This window comes from Pseudophryne corroboree, chromosome 4 (assembly GCF_028390025.1).
Source record: "Pseudophryne corroboree isolate aPseCor3 chromosome 4, aPseCor3.hap2, whole genome shotgun sequence".
NCBI classification, from domain to species: domain Eukaryota; kingdom Metazoa; phylum Chordata; class Amphibia; order Anura; family Myobatrachidae; genus Pseudophryne; species Pseudophryne corroboree.
In genome coordinates this window covers 573,348,635-573,364,470 of record NC_086447.1, presented here as the reverse complement: position 1 = coordinate 573,364,470, position 15,836 = coordinate 573,348,635, and the positions used below count along the sequence as shown (strand labels likewise).

General features: G+C 45.2%; 1 protein-coding gene across 3 annotated transcripts in view; it reads left to right on the top strand.

The window, feature by feature from the left end:
- TAGAP (T cell activation RhoGTPase activating protein) overlaps window positions 1–15,836 on the top strand; it is a 254,850-nt gene that overhangs the window by 174,630 nt on the left and 64,384 nt on the right. The window contains exon 3 of one of the 3 annotated variants that reach the window (XM_063917463.1): window positions 13,459–13,629. The exons of the other annotated variants lie outside the window; for them this stretch is intronic. Coding sequence (XP_063773533.1) covers window positions 13,459–13,629 — 171 coding nt within the window. The remainder of the gene's footprint in view (window positions 1–13,458; window positions 13,630–15,836) is intronic. 3 annotated transcript variants of the gene reach the window in all.

Genomic DNA, 15,836 nt, shown 5'->3' with positions numbered 1-15,836 from the left:
TTAATGTCACATACCATTATGACAAATAGGACTCCATCCCAAGTAGAAGAAATGACATCCCAGATACCAGAGTCACTTTGGACTAAAGACGGACAAGACACTGGATTGATGGCAAACGTAGCTCCAGTAGTTGTGCAAGTAAAAGATGGTAGGATAGCTCCAAAAATCCCACAGTACCCTCTGAAGCCAGAGGTGGAGTTAGGAGTTTACCCAGTAATAGAGCGCTTGCTACAACAGGGCATTCTGGTAAGAACGTCCAGCACTGCCAATAGTCCCATCTTCCCTGTGAAAAAGAGTGGGGGGAGGGGTTACCGGCTAGTGCAGGATCTAAGGGGGATTAACAAAATAGTTGAGAGTCAGTTCCCCGTAGTGCCAAATCCAGCTGTCATCCTTATGCAAATCCCTCCCACTGCGAAATTTTTCACTGTTATTGACCTCTGCTCCGCTTTCTTTTCGGTACCTCTGCACCCTGACAGTCAATATTTGTTTGCATTTACATACAGAGGAGTCCAATACACATGGACTCGATTACCACAAGGTTTCATAGACAGTCCAAGTATATTTTCCCAGGCTTTGCATGATTGTCTACAGTCTTTCCAACCAGAGAGTGGATCAGTATTAATACAGTACGTGGATGATCTACTACTGTGTTCTGATTCATTGGAAGCATCCCTGAAGGATACGAAACAGCTCCTGTTTCATCTTTCAGACACAGGACACAAGGTTTCCAAAGACAAGTTGCAATTATGCCAAACTAAGGTAAAATATTTGGGACACTGTCTAACACAAGGACTGAGACACCTGACCGCTGATAGAATTCAAGCAATTAGAGACATGACTCTGCCACAAACCCAGCAACAGATCAGAACATTTTTAGGAATGTGTGGGTATTGCCGTAACTGGATCCCAGGGTTTTCCATTCTAGCGTTACCTTTGCAGGAGATGGTTTCCTCAAACAAACCTGATCGGATTTCGCATACAGACGAGTCCGAGATGGCATTTGAGAGACTTAAACAGTGCCTAACGCAGGCACCAGCATTAGGTATGCCAGACTATGGGAAACCCTTTGAGCTGTACGGAACAGAAAGTGCTGGTTGCGCGGCAGGCGTCTTAACCCAAAAGCACGGTGATGCCAGCAGGCCAGTAGCATATTACAGCGCTCAGTTAGATACGGTAGCGCGATCCCTCCCCACATGCTTGCGAAGCGTTGCTGCGATAGCATTGCTAGTAACGAAAAGTGAAGATGTAGTGCTAGGTCACAACCTCACAATTCATACACCACATGCAGTGTCAGCCTTGCTAAATTCTGCCCAAACCAGGCACGTCTCATCAGCGCGGTTTACAAGATGGGAATTGGCACTAATGGCCCCCGTAAACATCACCATAGGGAGATGCAGTGCATTAAATCCTGCAACATATCTCCCAGGTGTGCCTGGACAGGCACAAAGGGTGGAGGATGAGAGTGGTGGGGAAGGAGAATTTAATACAAAGGAGGACACACATGATTGTATGGAATATTTGACCCAAAATTTTACCGCAAGGCCTGACATCAGTGACAACCCACTGGAAGATGCAGATCTAACTTTCTACACGGACGGTAGTTGTCACAGACAGTCAGACTCGGGAGACTTGTGTACTGGATACGCAGTCGTAGATGACCAAGGCACCATAGAAGCGGAACCGCTAGGCCCACCTCTCTCAGCCCAGGTTGCTGAACTGGTCGCCCTAACCAGAGCATGTGAATTGGCTAAGGGCAAATCAGCCAATATCTACACCGACTCTAGATACGCATTCGGGGTAGTCCATGATTTCGGAGCCCTATGGCGCCTCAGAAATTTCATGACGGCAGCTGGTACACCGGTAGCGCATGCAGCTCACATCAAAAGGCTTCTAACAGCGATACAGGAACCCGACAGAGTGGCTGTTATCAAGTGTAAAGCACACACATATAGCCAAGACCCAGTATCACTTGGTAACAGCCGAGCAGACGAAGCTGCTAAGTTAGCAGCTGGTACCCCCAGACAGACAGACACCACACAATTGATGGTATTTAATACCATCAACACACAGAAGTTGTGTGAGATGCAAAATTTGTGTTCCACACAGGAAAAGGCAGTCTGGAAGGCGAAGGGATATGGCCAGGAGTCCTCAGGACTCTGGACGGATGGACAAGGTAAACCAGTGGCCCCCAGAGCATATCTTCCATGTTTAGCTGAGGCAGCTCACAGGCTGACTCATCTGGGCAAGGAAGGAATGTGCAAGTTGGTAAGAGCATATTGGTGCGCCCCAGGATTTTCATCTCATGCAAGTAAGAGAGCAATGTCATGCCTTACATGCTTGAGAAAGAATATCGGAAAGGCAATACCAACAGAACCATCTCATATCCCACCTACAGGCGGTTCTTTTCAGGTAATACAGATTGACTTTATTCAATTACCCCCTTGTCGAAATTTGAAATATGTACTTGTTTGTATAGATGTGTTCTCAAATTGGGTCGAAGCATTTCCTGCGGCCACAAATACCGCTATGTTTACTGCTAAGAAAATTGTGCAGGAATTTGTATGTAGATATGGTATCCCTAGAATAATTGAAAGTGATAGGGGTACCCATTTTACAGGTGATGTCTTTCAAGGAATGTGTAAGTTGATGGGAATTGATAGCAAGCTGCACACTCCATACCGTCCACAGGCGAGTGCGAAGGTGGAAAGAGTAAACAGCACTATTAAAAATAAACTGAGCAAAGTTATGGCAGAGACAGGATTGACATGGCCAGAAGCTTTACCCATTGTACTGTACAGCATCAGAACCACTCCCAGGTCCCCTCTTAATCTGTCTCCCTTTGAAATCTTGTTTGGTCGACAACCGCATGTTATGATTAACCCTCAGGATGATTTGAAGTGTAACAATGAAGTGACTGTAAAATACTTGATTAACATGAGTAAACAGCTAAGGAATCAAAATGATAATTTGAAGTTGGTGATTCCTGATTTACCAGATAGTAATTGTCATGACATTGAACCTGGGGATTATGTAATGATACGGAATTTTCTACGTTCAGGTTGCCTTATTGACAGATGGGAAGGACCATACCAAGTCTTATTGACTAGCACTACAGCATTGAAAGTTGTCGAGAGAGAGACTTGGGTTCATTCGTCCCATTGTAAGAAGGTTGCTGATCCAGAGAGGTCCCGTGATAAGGAACAGATGGTAGAGGAAGTTGTATCACTGGAGTGTCTGTTCCAGGAGGACTGAGGCGGCACCTGAGCATTGAGAATCACAAGATCAAAAGCAGTTGTCGATTCCCTGTTCCCTTTTATTGTTTTTCTCCACTTCCCATCCCCTCTCCCTCAAATTATTTTTTCCCCTTCTCATTCTTCTTCATTTCCTCCTATAAGATGGACTGGCACAAGAGACTGTGATCCGGATTTTCCTGTTGACCATGATGTTGACCAGAGCAGTCTGTTCCGGCGAGAGTACCATGGAGGTCGAGAGAGGTTCTGGAATAGGTTCTGATGACAGAGATGGAGGCGTAGTTTTCCGAGAACAGCATAATCAACAAGCAAAGGCGAGTATCAGAAAACGATCCGATAACATAGACCATAGAAGGAATTGTGAAGGATTGTTAGCTGAAGAAAACTGTATCTGTAGGCTCTGTGACAATGTGGTTGAGGATGGGTGCATCAAGAAATGCCAATCCAGTTTTAATATCCACATGGACCGGCATCCATTGAGTGACTATCACTCCTTAGTGGGTAGTGTGTTAAATCAGACAGATTGTTGGGTATGCTCTCAAGTACCTCAAGGTCATAGCAAATCAGGACTAGTACCATTTCCTTTAACGATAGGGGAGGTGCTTGAGCTAAGTGGTGGGAGGCCGGTGGACAGGAGGTTTAATATCTCCAGTCCTCCTAGTTTGAAGCTCCACCAATATCATGTGGATAGGTCCCTAATATGTTTTAACATTTCCAATCCCCGAAAGCCGGGAAATTGGGAAGTGTCATGGAGTAACCAAACCATGACCTTTTCATATAGAGCAGATAGAATGCCAACAGATACAGAACTTATACGCCACATATCTGGTAGTGGAAAATATTTCCGATATAGGTATACTCTAGGAAGTAGGATTATGAGAGTTGGAGAGGTATCACCAGGATACTGTGCACATATCGTACAAACTGGTACGTGTACTAGACAGATGGGAGAATTAGGGTTAGGAGATTTCACATGGAAGATGTGTAATATGGTTATGTCCTACTCTGTCCCATATGTTCTCCCCGATGATGCATATTTCATATGCGGGAGGAAGGCGTATAAGTGGCTTGCCCCAAACTCTGAAGGATTGTGTTATATTGGAAAAGTACTGCCTGAAGTAATGACTGTATCACATGCCAAAATGAAAGATATACACCGTGTTGCCCAAGCTCCTTATACTCACACCCATTACGAGCACGTAGTTAAACGGCACCTGATAGAAAGAACAGAGCATCCGGCCTCTGACATGATCCATGAATCCACCGGGATTCAGGTTCTAATCGCGTTAGACATCACTCGCACCGCCAGAGGAGTGTTGAATTATAAATACATATCTGCGCTCGCAAATTTGTTAGACAATATCACAGAAATGTATGATGACACTTTTAGGTATACTGGAAGAGAGCTTCAAGCTTATAAAACAGAACTGGTTCAGCATAGAATGGTTCTCAATTATCTCACGGCAGTGACAGGTGGATATTGTGTCACACTGGCAACGCAGTACGGCGTGAAATGCTGCACATATATAACGAATAGTACCGAGGACCCGGTCGAGGTCATAGACCAAAAGATGGACGATATTCTCCAATTGAAGTGGGAATTTCGCAGGAGACACAATCTCACCCTTGCTGCTGTAGGTAATGAGCTGACTAGTTGGGTGTCATGGTTGAACCCGCGAAATTGGTTCTCTGGTTTAGGAGAATGGGCTCAAGGAGTCATAATGGATGTTGGGAAGTTTCTTCTATGTATCTTAGGTGTTATCATAACGATTGGCTTGATATTTAGATGCGGTCAGGCTTTAATGAAGTGTAAACGAAGTACCAGGGTGATGAGTTTAAGGAGTGAGGAAATCGTAATTCCAATGGATTTGATTTATGACCCAACTGTAGAAACAATGATGTGATGAAAATGCGATTTCTACGGTCCGTTTCTTTCACCTGTTTTTCTGGTTTCTCCAAGGTAAAAAGACCCACTTTTGACGAGGAATTTGATGACCCTGTATACAGACGACGGATGGATTAAAGAAGAAGTTTTGACAACCTTATACACAGAGATTTGATGAACTTTGCCATAGACCCCCAGTTTCCCTAGAAATTTTAAAATTACGCTAGCCCAACACTTTTGTAAGTCTATGGATATTGACAAAGCTTTTTGCCCACACGCCTTTTGGCAAAAGCACAAAGAAGACTGCATTCAACAGACACCGAACGAGACTTCAACCGACAAATGTTCATTAACCTGACATAGAATACCACTGCATTTACCGTAATTATGTCTTTTCTTCATCTCTACAACCTTCAGGTAAATACACACATAGTCGATAGGGAATACAGGCACAGATATCAGCAATCACATATTCCCCCATTCATGTATCATCAACTAAAATGTGCTCCCCATTTTGTTACAACCACAGCCGAAAAGAGCTCGGTAAAGTTTGACAGCCCATCCACAGACCCGTACCACGGGATAAGAAGGAATTCAAATGTATACTTCGCAGTACCTCGAAGCTTGATTTAAAACACGTACGGCGCGATGATACATGACCCCCAAACACGGATTCATACACACATGCTTCTGCTATCTCATTAGGTCATACCCTTTTCCTACCTTCTCCTCTCCTCCCCTACCCAACCATGGAAATGTATTAACCCCTGACATATATTTTTCTCGTTTTGAAATGTTTTAGGAAGTGGCAGTTATTGTTGACTGCCAAAGGGTGGACTGTCAAAGTCAGAAAAATATCACGATGCACACTGCCATATTTGCACCTCATATGTGTCCCTGCTGCGCATGCGTGCGCTCTCGTGCGTGCGCATACTCGCTGTTGCGGGCACCCGCAGGCGCACGGTATGCGCATTTACGGTAGAGATTATGGTCCCTTTGATAGAATCTGAAAGTTTGGTTAATGTAGCATGTTCATGGACAGAGAAATCCCTCTTTGTTTGATACGAAGGGTAAGACAGGAGTAATACAGTGGTGTTTAGTATCCATCGGAAGAGTATTTAATTAGCAATATTCCGGTGTTGGTTTGAAGCGGATTAATCGCTCGTGCGAATAGTTATGGACATAAGAAGTTTATGTCCATTTACTATTATTTGCACTTACTTATCCATGCGGCGGGAAACCTAGTTTCCCACCCACCTGAGCAGTTGGAAATCGTCACAGCCCACCTGTATGAATCAACCTATGACCTTTTGTTATAATGCGAGGAGGAATTCCTGTGTCCAATGAACAATGAGATTGTAGGGACCATTGAATTGTATTGTGTGTGGGGCATAAATAGACAAGCCGATCACATCCAGCTCACTCTTCAACGGTTCTCATTGCTGATAATCGGGAGCTGGATGTCCAGAGGCGCATGCGATCGTTCCCCTTTGTGCGTAAGTTTTCTCCGCAATCATATTGTCTTTCTTGTTATTATGGGCCATATCTCTCTCTCTCTCTCTTCTCCTCTTTCTCTCGTATTCTCTTAAACGTAATAGTATTGTATTGTAATTCCTGTGTAGTTACCCGGTTAGTTAGTCTATGTTATATTGGAGTGTATGACTTGTATTGTATTATTCTTTTTCTCAAGTATAACATTCATATAAGGCGTTAGACCCTAAGCCCGGTAGTTGTGTATTTATTATAGTGTTAAGTATTCACAGAGCGTCGGTGACGCTCAAACAGCTTTTAAGTTAATAAGGTTACACTGTGTTGCATCTACACCCTATCTCTTCACTAAGGTTTTACTGCATATTACATTGTTTATGGTTTAGATATAAAGGTTTAACATTGTGAGCGTCTGCGCCGCTGGTGATCTCCTCGTGGTCCCGAGCGTCCGCTACGCTATAGCGAACCATTACGTTAGTCGGCAGCCAATAGCGTGCCTGCCTGTGATCTCTTGGCCGTGAGCGAACGTGACGCTTGAGCGTCTCGACCACGGCTAAGCGATTGTTACGCAACGTGCGTACCCTTACAGTACTCCATACGTCAATAGCGTACAGTGTTCTTAGGCCTCTTAAAGGGTTTTAAATAAGATAAATATTTAGCTTTATCACGATGGTAGAAGCCACCAGAATTCTTTGCTCGGCGGAGAATCAAGTAAGCGCACTGTCAGCAGTGTTCATTCCGGGAGTGGACAACTAGGAAGCAGACTTCCTCAGCAGGCACGACCTCCACCCGGGAGAGTGGGGACTTCATCAAGAAGTCTTCATGCAGATTACGAGTCGGTGGGAACTGCCACAGGTGGACATGATGGCATCTCGCCTCAACAAAAAGCTGCAGAGATATTGCGCCAGGTCAAGAGACCCTCAGGCGATAGCTGTGGACGCACTGGTGACACCGTGGGTGTTCCCGTCGGTCTATGTATTTCCTCCTCTTCCTCTCATACCCAAGGTGCTGAGAATCATAAGAAAAGAGGAGTGAGAACAATACTCTTTGTTGCGGATTGGCCAAGAAGGACTTGGTTTCCAGATCTGCAAGAAATGCTCACAGAGGACCCGTGGCCTCTGCCTCTAAGACAGGACATGTGCAACAGGGGCCCTGTCTGTTCCAAGACTTACCGCGGCTGCGTTTGACGGCATGGCGGTTGAACGCCGGATCCTAGCAGAAAAAGGCATTCCGCATGAGGTCATTCCCACGCTGATAGAGGCTAGGAAGGATGTGACGGCTCAACATTATCACTGTATATGGCGAAAATATGTTGCTTGGTGTGAGGCCAGGAATTCCCCTACGGAGGAATTCCAGCTGGGCAGTTTCATTCACTTCCTACAGTCGGAAGTGACTTTGGGCCTGAATTTGGGTTCCATTAAGGTCCAAATTTCGGCTCTATCCATTTTCTTTCAAAAAGAACTGGCTTCTCTTCCTGAAGTCCAGACGTTTGTAAAGGGAGTGCTGCATATTCAGCCCCCTTTTGTGCCTCCAGTGGCACCTTGGGATCTTAACGTGGTGTTGAGTTTCCTGAAGTCACACTGGTTTGAGCCACTCAAAACCGTGGAGTTAAAATTTCTCATGTGGAAGGTGGTCATGCTATTAGCCTTGGCGTCAGCTAGGCGTGTGTTAGAATTAGCGGCTTTGTCACATAAAAGCCCTACCTGGTTTTCCATATGGACAGGGCAGAATTGCGGACTCGTCCACAATTTCTGCCAAAGGTGGTGTCATCCTTTCATATGAACCAACCTATTGTGGTGCCTGTGGCTACTCGTGATTTGGAGGATTCCGAGTTACTAGATGTGGTCAGGGCTTTGAAGGTTTATGTAGCCAGAACGGCTAGAGTCAGGAAAACTGAGTCGCTGTTTATCCTGTATGCATCCAACGAACTGGGTGCTCCTGCTTCAAAGCAAACTATTGCTCGCTGGATCTGTAACACGATTCAGCAGGCTCATTCTGCGGCTGGATTGCCGCTTCCAAAATCAGTAAAAGCCCACTCCACAAGGAAGGTGGGCTCTTCTTGGGCGGCTGCTCGAGGGGTCTCGGCATTACAGCTTTGCCGAGCAGCTACTTGGTCAGGTTCGAACACTTTTGCAAAGTTTTACAAGTTTGATACCCTGGGCTGAGGAGGACCTTGTGTTTGCTCATTCGGTGCTGCAGAGTCATCCGCACTCTCTCGCCCGTTTGGGAGCTTTGGTATAATCCCCATGGTCCTTACGGAGTCCCCAGCATCCACTAGGACGTTAGAGAAAATAAGATTTTACTTACTGGTAAATCTATTTCTCGTAGTCCGTAGTGGATGCTGGGAGCCTGTCCCAAGTGCGGACTTCTTCTGCAATACTTGTATATAGTTATTGCTTAAATAAGGGTTATGTTATGGTTGCATTAGGGTTGATCTGATGCTCCGTTGTTGTTCATACTGTTAACTGGGTATGTTTATCACAAGTTATACGGTGTGATTGGTGTGACTGGTATGAGTCTTGCCCTGGATTCCAAAATCCTTTCCTTGTACTGTCAGCTCTTCCGGGCACAGTTTCTCTAACTGAGGTCTGGAGGAGGGACATAGAGGGAGGAGCCAGAACACACCAGAATCCAAATTCTTTCTTAAAGTGCCCTGTCTCCTGCGGAGCCCGTCTATTCCCCATGGTCCTTACGGATTCCCCAGCATCCACTACGGACTACGAGAAATAGATTTACCGGTAAGTAAAATCTTATTTTAACCTTATCCAAAATGATTTTACTTAAAAAAAAATAAAAGTCTTTTTGTCATATATTTAAAAAAAAAAAAAAAAAAAAAGCTTCAAAGCATCGGAAACATTGCGACCATCGTAACTTTCATTTTAACAGCTACGACAGCCACCAGGTACATAGGGAGGGAAGGGGGCTTGGGAGGTTACTTTACACTTACTCAGCAACTACTATTGTCTGCAGCCGCTGGGTGGGGGTCCTACCGTGCTGACCGATCAGCAATGATCGGCAGCAAGGCAAACACTGGGGGAGGGTGTGGGAAGGCAGAGAGACCTTATGTTCCCTCTGACAGCATCAGCAGAGGGAAGTTTATCTTCCCTGCTGCTGCAAACACTGTGTGTCTGACTGGTTGCATCCTGTGCGAGCAGATCAGATATGGCACTTGCTGGTGTGGTCACATCTGTTGCGACCATGACAGGCAAGTGCATACCTTCAAACTGTCCCAAATACAGCGGGTCAGTCCCACTAATTGTATACTCACCCATTGTCCCACCCGCGCGCCGCAGTTGTCCTCGGGCGAGAGGGAATACAGTCGGGAGAGCCAGTGATCATTGCTGCTCTGCTGCTCAGCCAGTGATCACTGAATAGATGCGTCCGGCATCTATTAATGTACTCGAGTTCCAGCCCTTTCCCGGCCACGGTAAAAGTTGGGATGCATGCAAGTGGTTAAACTAAAAAAAAAATATTTGATAAGATGACTTGCAATTTATTGTTAACTTTTGCTTCCTAAGGAAAATTGACCAATAAATTATATTTATATTCTATCTACCAGTGTGTAAAGCACAGTTTGAAAACCTTGCACTCAGGGCAGTAGAGAGCCTGGCTGGGCCCAGGTTCTTTTCAGGGTTTGTGGCCTAACCATAGAAGGCGTGGCCATGCACTCTTAGAAAAAAAATACAGAATTTTTTTTTATTTTTAGCGCCTCCCTGGCCACACTGCTGGGCTGAGGAGAAGAGCTACAGCTGCTGCTGTCAGGGATGGGGGGCGGGGGGCTGTTCCCCCACTGGGTCCCTCCATCAGACCTGGGCCCCTCTATCAGACCTGTGCCCAGGTAATTAATACCCCGCCCCTCCCCCCACTCAGCTTTTCTGTACTGTAGCAGACAATGTAATATTTATGTATGCATTTTTTGAACGATAAAGCAGCAGAAAAATAATTACAATGGAAGTAACGAAGGCTCTGCAGTACAAACACCGTTTTGGATCTGCTGGTTGTCTTTTTCATAAAATGTGGCCGATTATGATTAGGGAGCAAAAAAAGATAGTAACTTTGATCTGGAATGAGCCATGATGGGTGCAAGAACATTTTTTTTAGAGTAAATACTGTCTGTTATTGCATGTAGAACACAAGTGCTGGGTAGCTTTGTATTTACAATGCATCTTAGATTTTAGTTTGGACACCCCCTTCCCAAAACTAAGTCTCTCTGCACCTTTTAAATCCCCCCTACCTGCAGTCATGGCCACAACTAGGAAGTGGGGGTGTGGTTTAAGGGGTCACATGCCCAGGGTGCCAGAAGGAGGGGGGCACCAAGAACTCTGCTTTTTCGGCCAACTGTTCTCTCAGTGAATGGGAGGCGCGTATTCTCGTGAGAGCACCGGATTCCGGAAGTCCTGCAGCCGCCACTGGTGCCAGGATGTGTCTAGATGGGTGCATAGGCACCAGCCGAAAGCAGCAATAGGGACGGGGGCAACATACAGTCACATCTGACAGGACTGTTGACAATCACCACTCACCAGCAGCAAGAAGAAGTGTAAGTCTGTGTAACTGGAGGGCATCGGAAGCCGCCGCCCCCCTAAGAACATAAAGCCCTCATCACACAGTACTTAATATAAAAAAAAAGCAAGGTCACCACCTTGATGCAACTGGCACAGAGACTTTATTTAAGACAACAAACTGCCAGAAAAAAAGTTCATCATAAGGACCTTTACCATTCATCATTTATGTATTATCCAGACAATCATCTCTCCCATCTCTCCCTCACCCCTATCTCTCTATCTCTCCCTCCTCCCTCTTTCCCATCTCTCTCTCCTTTCACTCTCCCATTTCTCCCATACCCCTCTCTCCCATCTCTCCCTCACCCCTCTACCTCATCCTCTCTCTCCTGTCTCCATCTCTTGTATCTCTTTCTCTCCCTCAACCATCACTCTATCTCCCTCTCCTCCATATCTCTCCCTCACACCTCTCCCTCTCCTCCATCTCTCTCCCTCATCCCTCTCTCTCTCTCTCTCTCTCTCTCTCTCTCTCTCACACCTCTCTTTCTTTCCTCTCTCTCTCCCCCCATGGGGTGACGTAATGTTAATGAGGGGTACTACTGAGCAGTGCAATGAGAATAAGGTAGGAATACTGTGTGGCCTTGTTGAATTTTTTTTTTTTACTTTCTAATGTTTATTTTTTGTTTCGTTTATTTTTAATTTTTTTTTAAGGTTTTTTTTGTTTTGTTTTGGGGGGGGGGGCGCCAAATTACTGGCTTGCCTCGGGTGCTGTTAATCATAGTGTCGGCGATGCTTTAGTGCAACATGGTTTTACTAAGGTGCAAAGTTACGCCATACTTGCCTACTTTAAAAATCTCCTCTGCGGTAGAAGCTCAGAAAGGAGATTCGTGATAGGGTGGAGCCTGATTAATCTGCAGCATTAGGTCACATCTTCTGCATTATAAGGCCGCAAATCATGCATGTATGGATTGGGGTGGGGCCAAAATGACATGATTAGCATATATTGTAAAATGCAGATTTGTTGTAAAATATTAAAATTATCACAATTCTTTTAAATGTAACTGGGTAATCATGAATATTCTATATACTTATATTTTAATATAGATTAGTGGGCTTTAATGTGTTCTGATTTTTGTAAACATTTAGGCCCAGATTTATAAGCCTTGGAGAGTGATAAATATTAAATAGCACAGTGATAAATAACCTGCCAACCAGCTCCTAACTACCATTTTTCAATCACAGTCTGTGACATGGAAGGGAAGAGCTGATTGGTTGGTATTGGTACTTTATCACTGTGCAATTTATCATTCTCCAAGGCTTGATAAATGGGCCTTAGATTTTACACAAAGGTCTAATTCAGGGGCACATCTAGAGAGATGGAGGCCTGTGAGCAGGCTCCGACTTGGCCCCCTCCTCTGTAGCCGGCAGCACTATAGCTCTGGGCACTAGAATCCCCTGGACTACGGGGCCCCGTGTGCACCATACATACTGCACCTATTATAAATACGCCAGTGGTCTAATTTGTATAACATTATTTCTGGAATCAGAGACGGTTATTTACCAATACTGTTCGAAGGGTCAACTTATTTTATATCACATACAACCACGCCAATTTGAATCCAGATGTACAGCCTAACCCTAACCCTCCCGTGCCTAAACCTAACCTCTCCCCGCCCCCACCCGCAGCTCCCCGGCATATTTATGATCGGGATGGCGACAGTATGGATTCCAGCGCCGGCACTATTAGCGATGTTGTGATCCCGGTGTTGGTGTTCTGACCACTGTTGGGATTCCGGTATCGGTATTCCGATTGCCGCCATACTGGCTGCCGGTATGCTAACTGGATCTTGGAGATACCCCTATTACGAGTGAAATTCCTAATGTTCCTGGTTTAGTCCTAATATTGCTTTCTTTGAATTTACTCTTATTGACCTTTCTTTGCATACAACACTATACACACAGTAGCATGCTAAGAACAGCTTCACCTTCATTTGCATTTATAAGAAAACATTTGCAGTGGGCGTAATAATAATAATAATAATAATAATAATAATATCTTTATGCTATTGACTGCTGTCCAATACCTCATACCTCATTTCTTATAGACTATATTTGGATTTGTAAGGTTGATTTTGTCCAGCAACATTTTGCAATCCTCCATGATAATCAGATTTAATTTTCCTTGTTTTTCTTTATAAAGTTTAATGTTGGAGCTACAAACACTAAACAAAATCTGAAATAAATTTAAAAGAGAATAAGATATATTTAGCTAAATAAATAAAAAATGTTTTAATAAGGCTAATGTTAATATATGCCATGTCTATCCTAATCCTAGGGAAAGCAATGCCTGTTCTATATCCATTGAGCAATGCCCCTTTGTCCTGGGACTATCCAATAAAGATTCAGAGCTGATTTTGCATGAATGTGTACAGCTGACGCAGGATTTGAAGACTAAGGAGAGACACCTTTTCCTCTTCAGTGACATGATCATTATCGCTAAGCTAAAGTAAGAATACAATTCAATCACGACTATGAAATGTTCAGAACTGAATATGTTTATTATTATTTTGTGTGCGTGTGTGCGTGTGTGTGTGCGTGTGTGTGTGTGTGTGCGTGTGTGTGCGTGTGCGTGTGTGCGTGTGTGTGTGTGTGTGTGTGTGTGTGTGTGTGTGTGTGTGTGAATTATATGCTGTAGACTATGAATTATATGTGAGACTTGCTATATTATTTTCAGAATTAAAAATGAATGATAACACTGATCAACACTCATTTTATTGGAAATCATATAAGAGCTATTTTTGGGTAACTTCATGGTGATGATTTTTGCTAGATTGACTCAGATTTTTGAGATACAGGGATGAATGCAACCCTCTTAACTGTCAAATAACATGTGCGATTACTTATATACAGGGGGGGGGGGATAGTCTACAATAATCACGGAGTGAACGCCTTTCTCACCTTTTAGAATGTTCCGGTAGATTTCCACATGTCAAAGTTCCCTATTAATTGAGGAATGATTGACTGGCAGACGGGATGCCAGCAGTCACAATACCGACGCTGGCATCCCGATGTTTGAAATCCCAACAGGGACGATGTAAGTATGTTACCTACCCCCTAACCCTAACCCTCCCTTCCTGCAGACTAACCATAACATCCCACTTAGTGCCTAACCCTAACCTGCCCCCCTTAGTGTCTAAACCTAACCTCCCCCTGGTGATGCCTAACCCCAACACCCCGTCCCCATAGCCTAATGCTAACCTCCCCCCCTCCCCCATAGCCTAAACCTAACACCCCTGGGTGGTGCCTAAACCTAAACCTCCCCACTGCGCAGTGCCAGATTAAGGTGTACATGGGCCTGGAGCTGAAATTTACAAAGGGCCTACTATGCGCAGCCACGGGGGTGTGACTAGGTATGTGGGGGGGTTATGACCAGTGTCATGGGCTGTGGCAAGTGCCTTCCTTCAGTCACCTCAATTGCCCTTCATTAACCCATCCCTCCCCAATTCATTATCAATCCCTCCTACCAGTAGTCATTAGCACATTCATCCACCTCAGCTCCTATAAAGCTCCCCTTACACAGCAGCACCCCTTACTATACTCACACCATGGCCCCCTTACCATTCTCACACCGTGGCACCCCTTACTACACTCACACCACAGTACCCCTTACTACACTCACACCACAGCACACCTTACTACACTCACACCGCAGCACCCCTTACTACACTCACACCACAGTACCCCTTACTACACTCACACCACAGCACCCCTTACTACACTCACACCGCAGCACCCCTTACTACACTCACACCACAGCACCCCTTACTACACTCACACCGCAGCACCCCTTACTACACTCACACTGCAGCACCCCTTACTACCCTCACACTACAACACCCCTTACTACACTAAGAGCAGCACCCGTTAACTACCCCCACCTGGCAATTATTACCCATTCATTGATCAATTTCAACATCCCATATACTGCACACACAAATGGTTCACATATACACACACACATAGTACACACTACACACACATACAGTATACACATACAGTACACACCCACTCCCACATATACACGCACAGCACACACACACACACACACAACACATACAGTACACACATTCGTTAGATTCAGATACAGTATACACACACCACACATACAGTATACATAGCACATATACAGTAAACACACATACAGTACACACATAGTATACACGCACTAATCAATGCTACTTACCAAGACGTCACTAAACTTACCAGGCTTCATGCAGCAGCAGCTCCCTGTGCAGTCTGGGGGCGGAGCTTGGGACTGTGAGTGACAGGCTCAGGATCCAAGGTGAAGGAGAGGCGGGGAGGGACAGCCACCATAATTCCTGCACGGATCTGAGGTGGAAGTGCTGGAGCCAGAGGAGGTGGGGCATGGGAAAGAGGACGGCCACTGGCAGTCTGTGATAGGAAAACATTTTTTCCTGTCAATGCTGTCGGTCTCCTCCTGTGGGCCTTTTTTCAATGGGGGGCCTGTCCCTGCAGCTCCATCCGCCCCATTGGTAATCCAGCCCTGCCCCTGCAGGCCTAACCCAGCCACTATACTTACGGTCAGGATGTTGACTGTCAAGATTCCAGCATTGGTGTCCCGACCCTGTCGGGATACTGGTGTCAGCATTTTGATGGCTGTCGAGAATCTGGTGTCAGTATTCCGACTGCTGG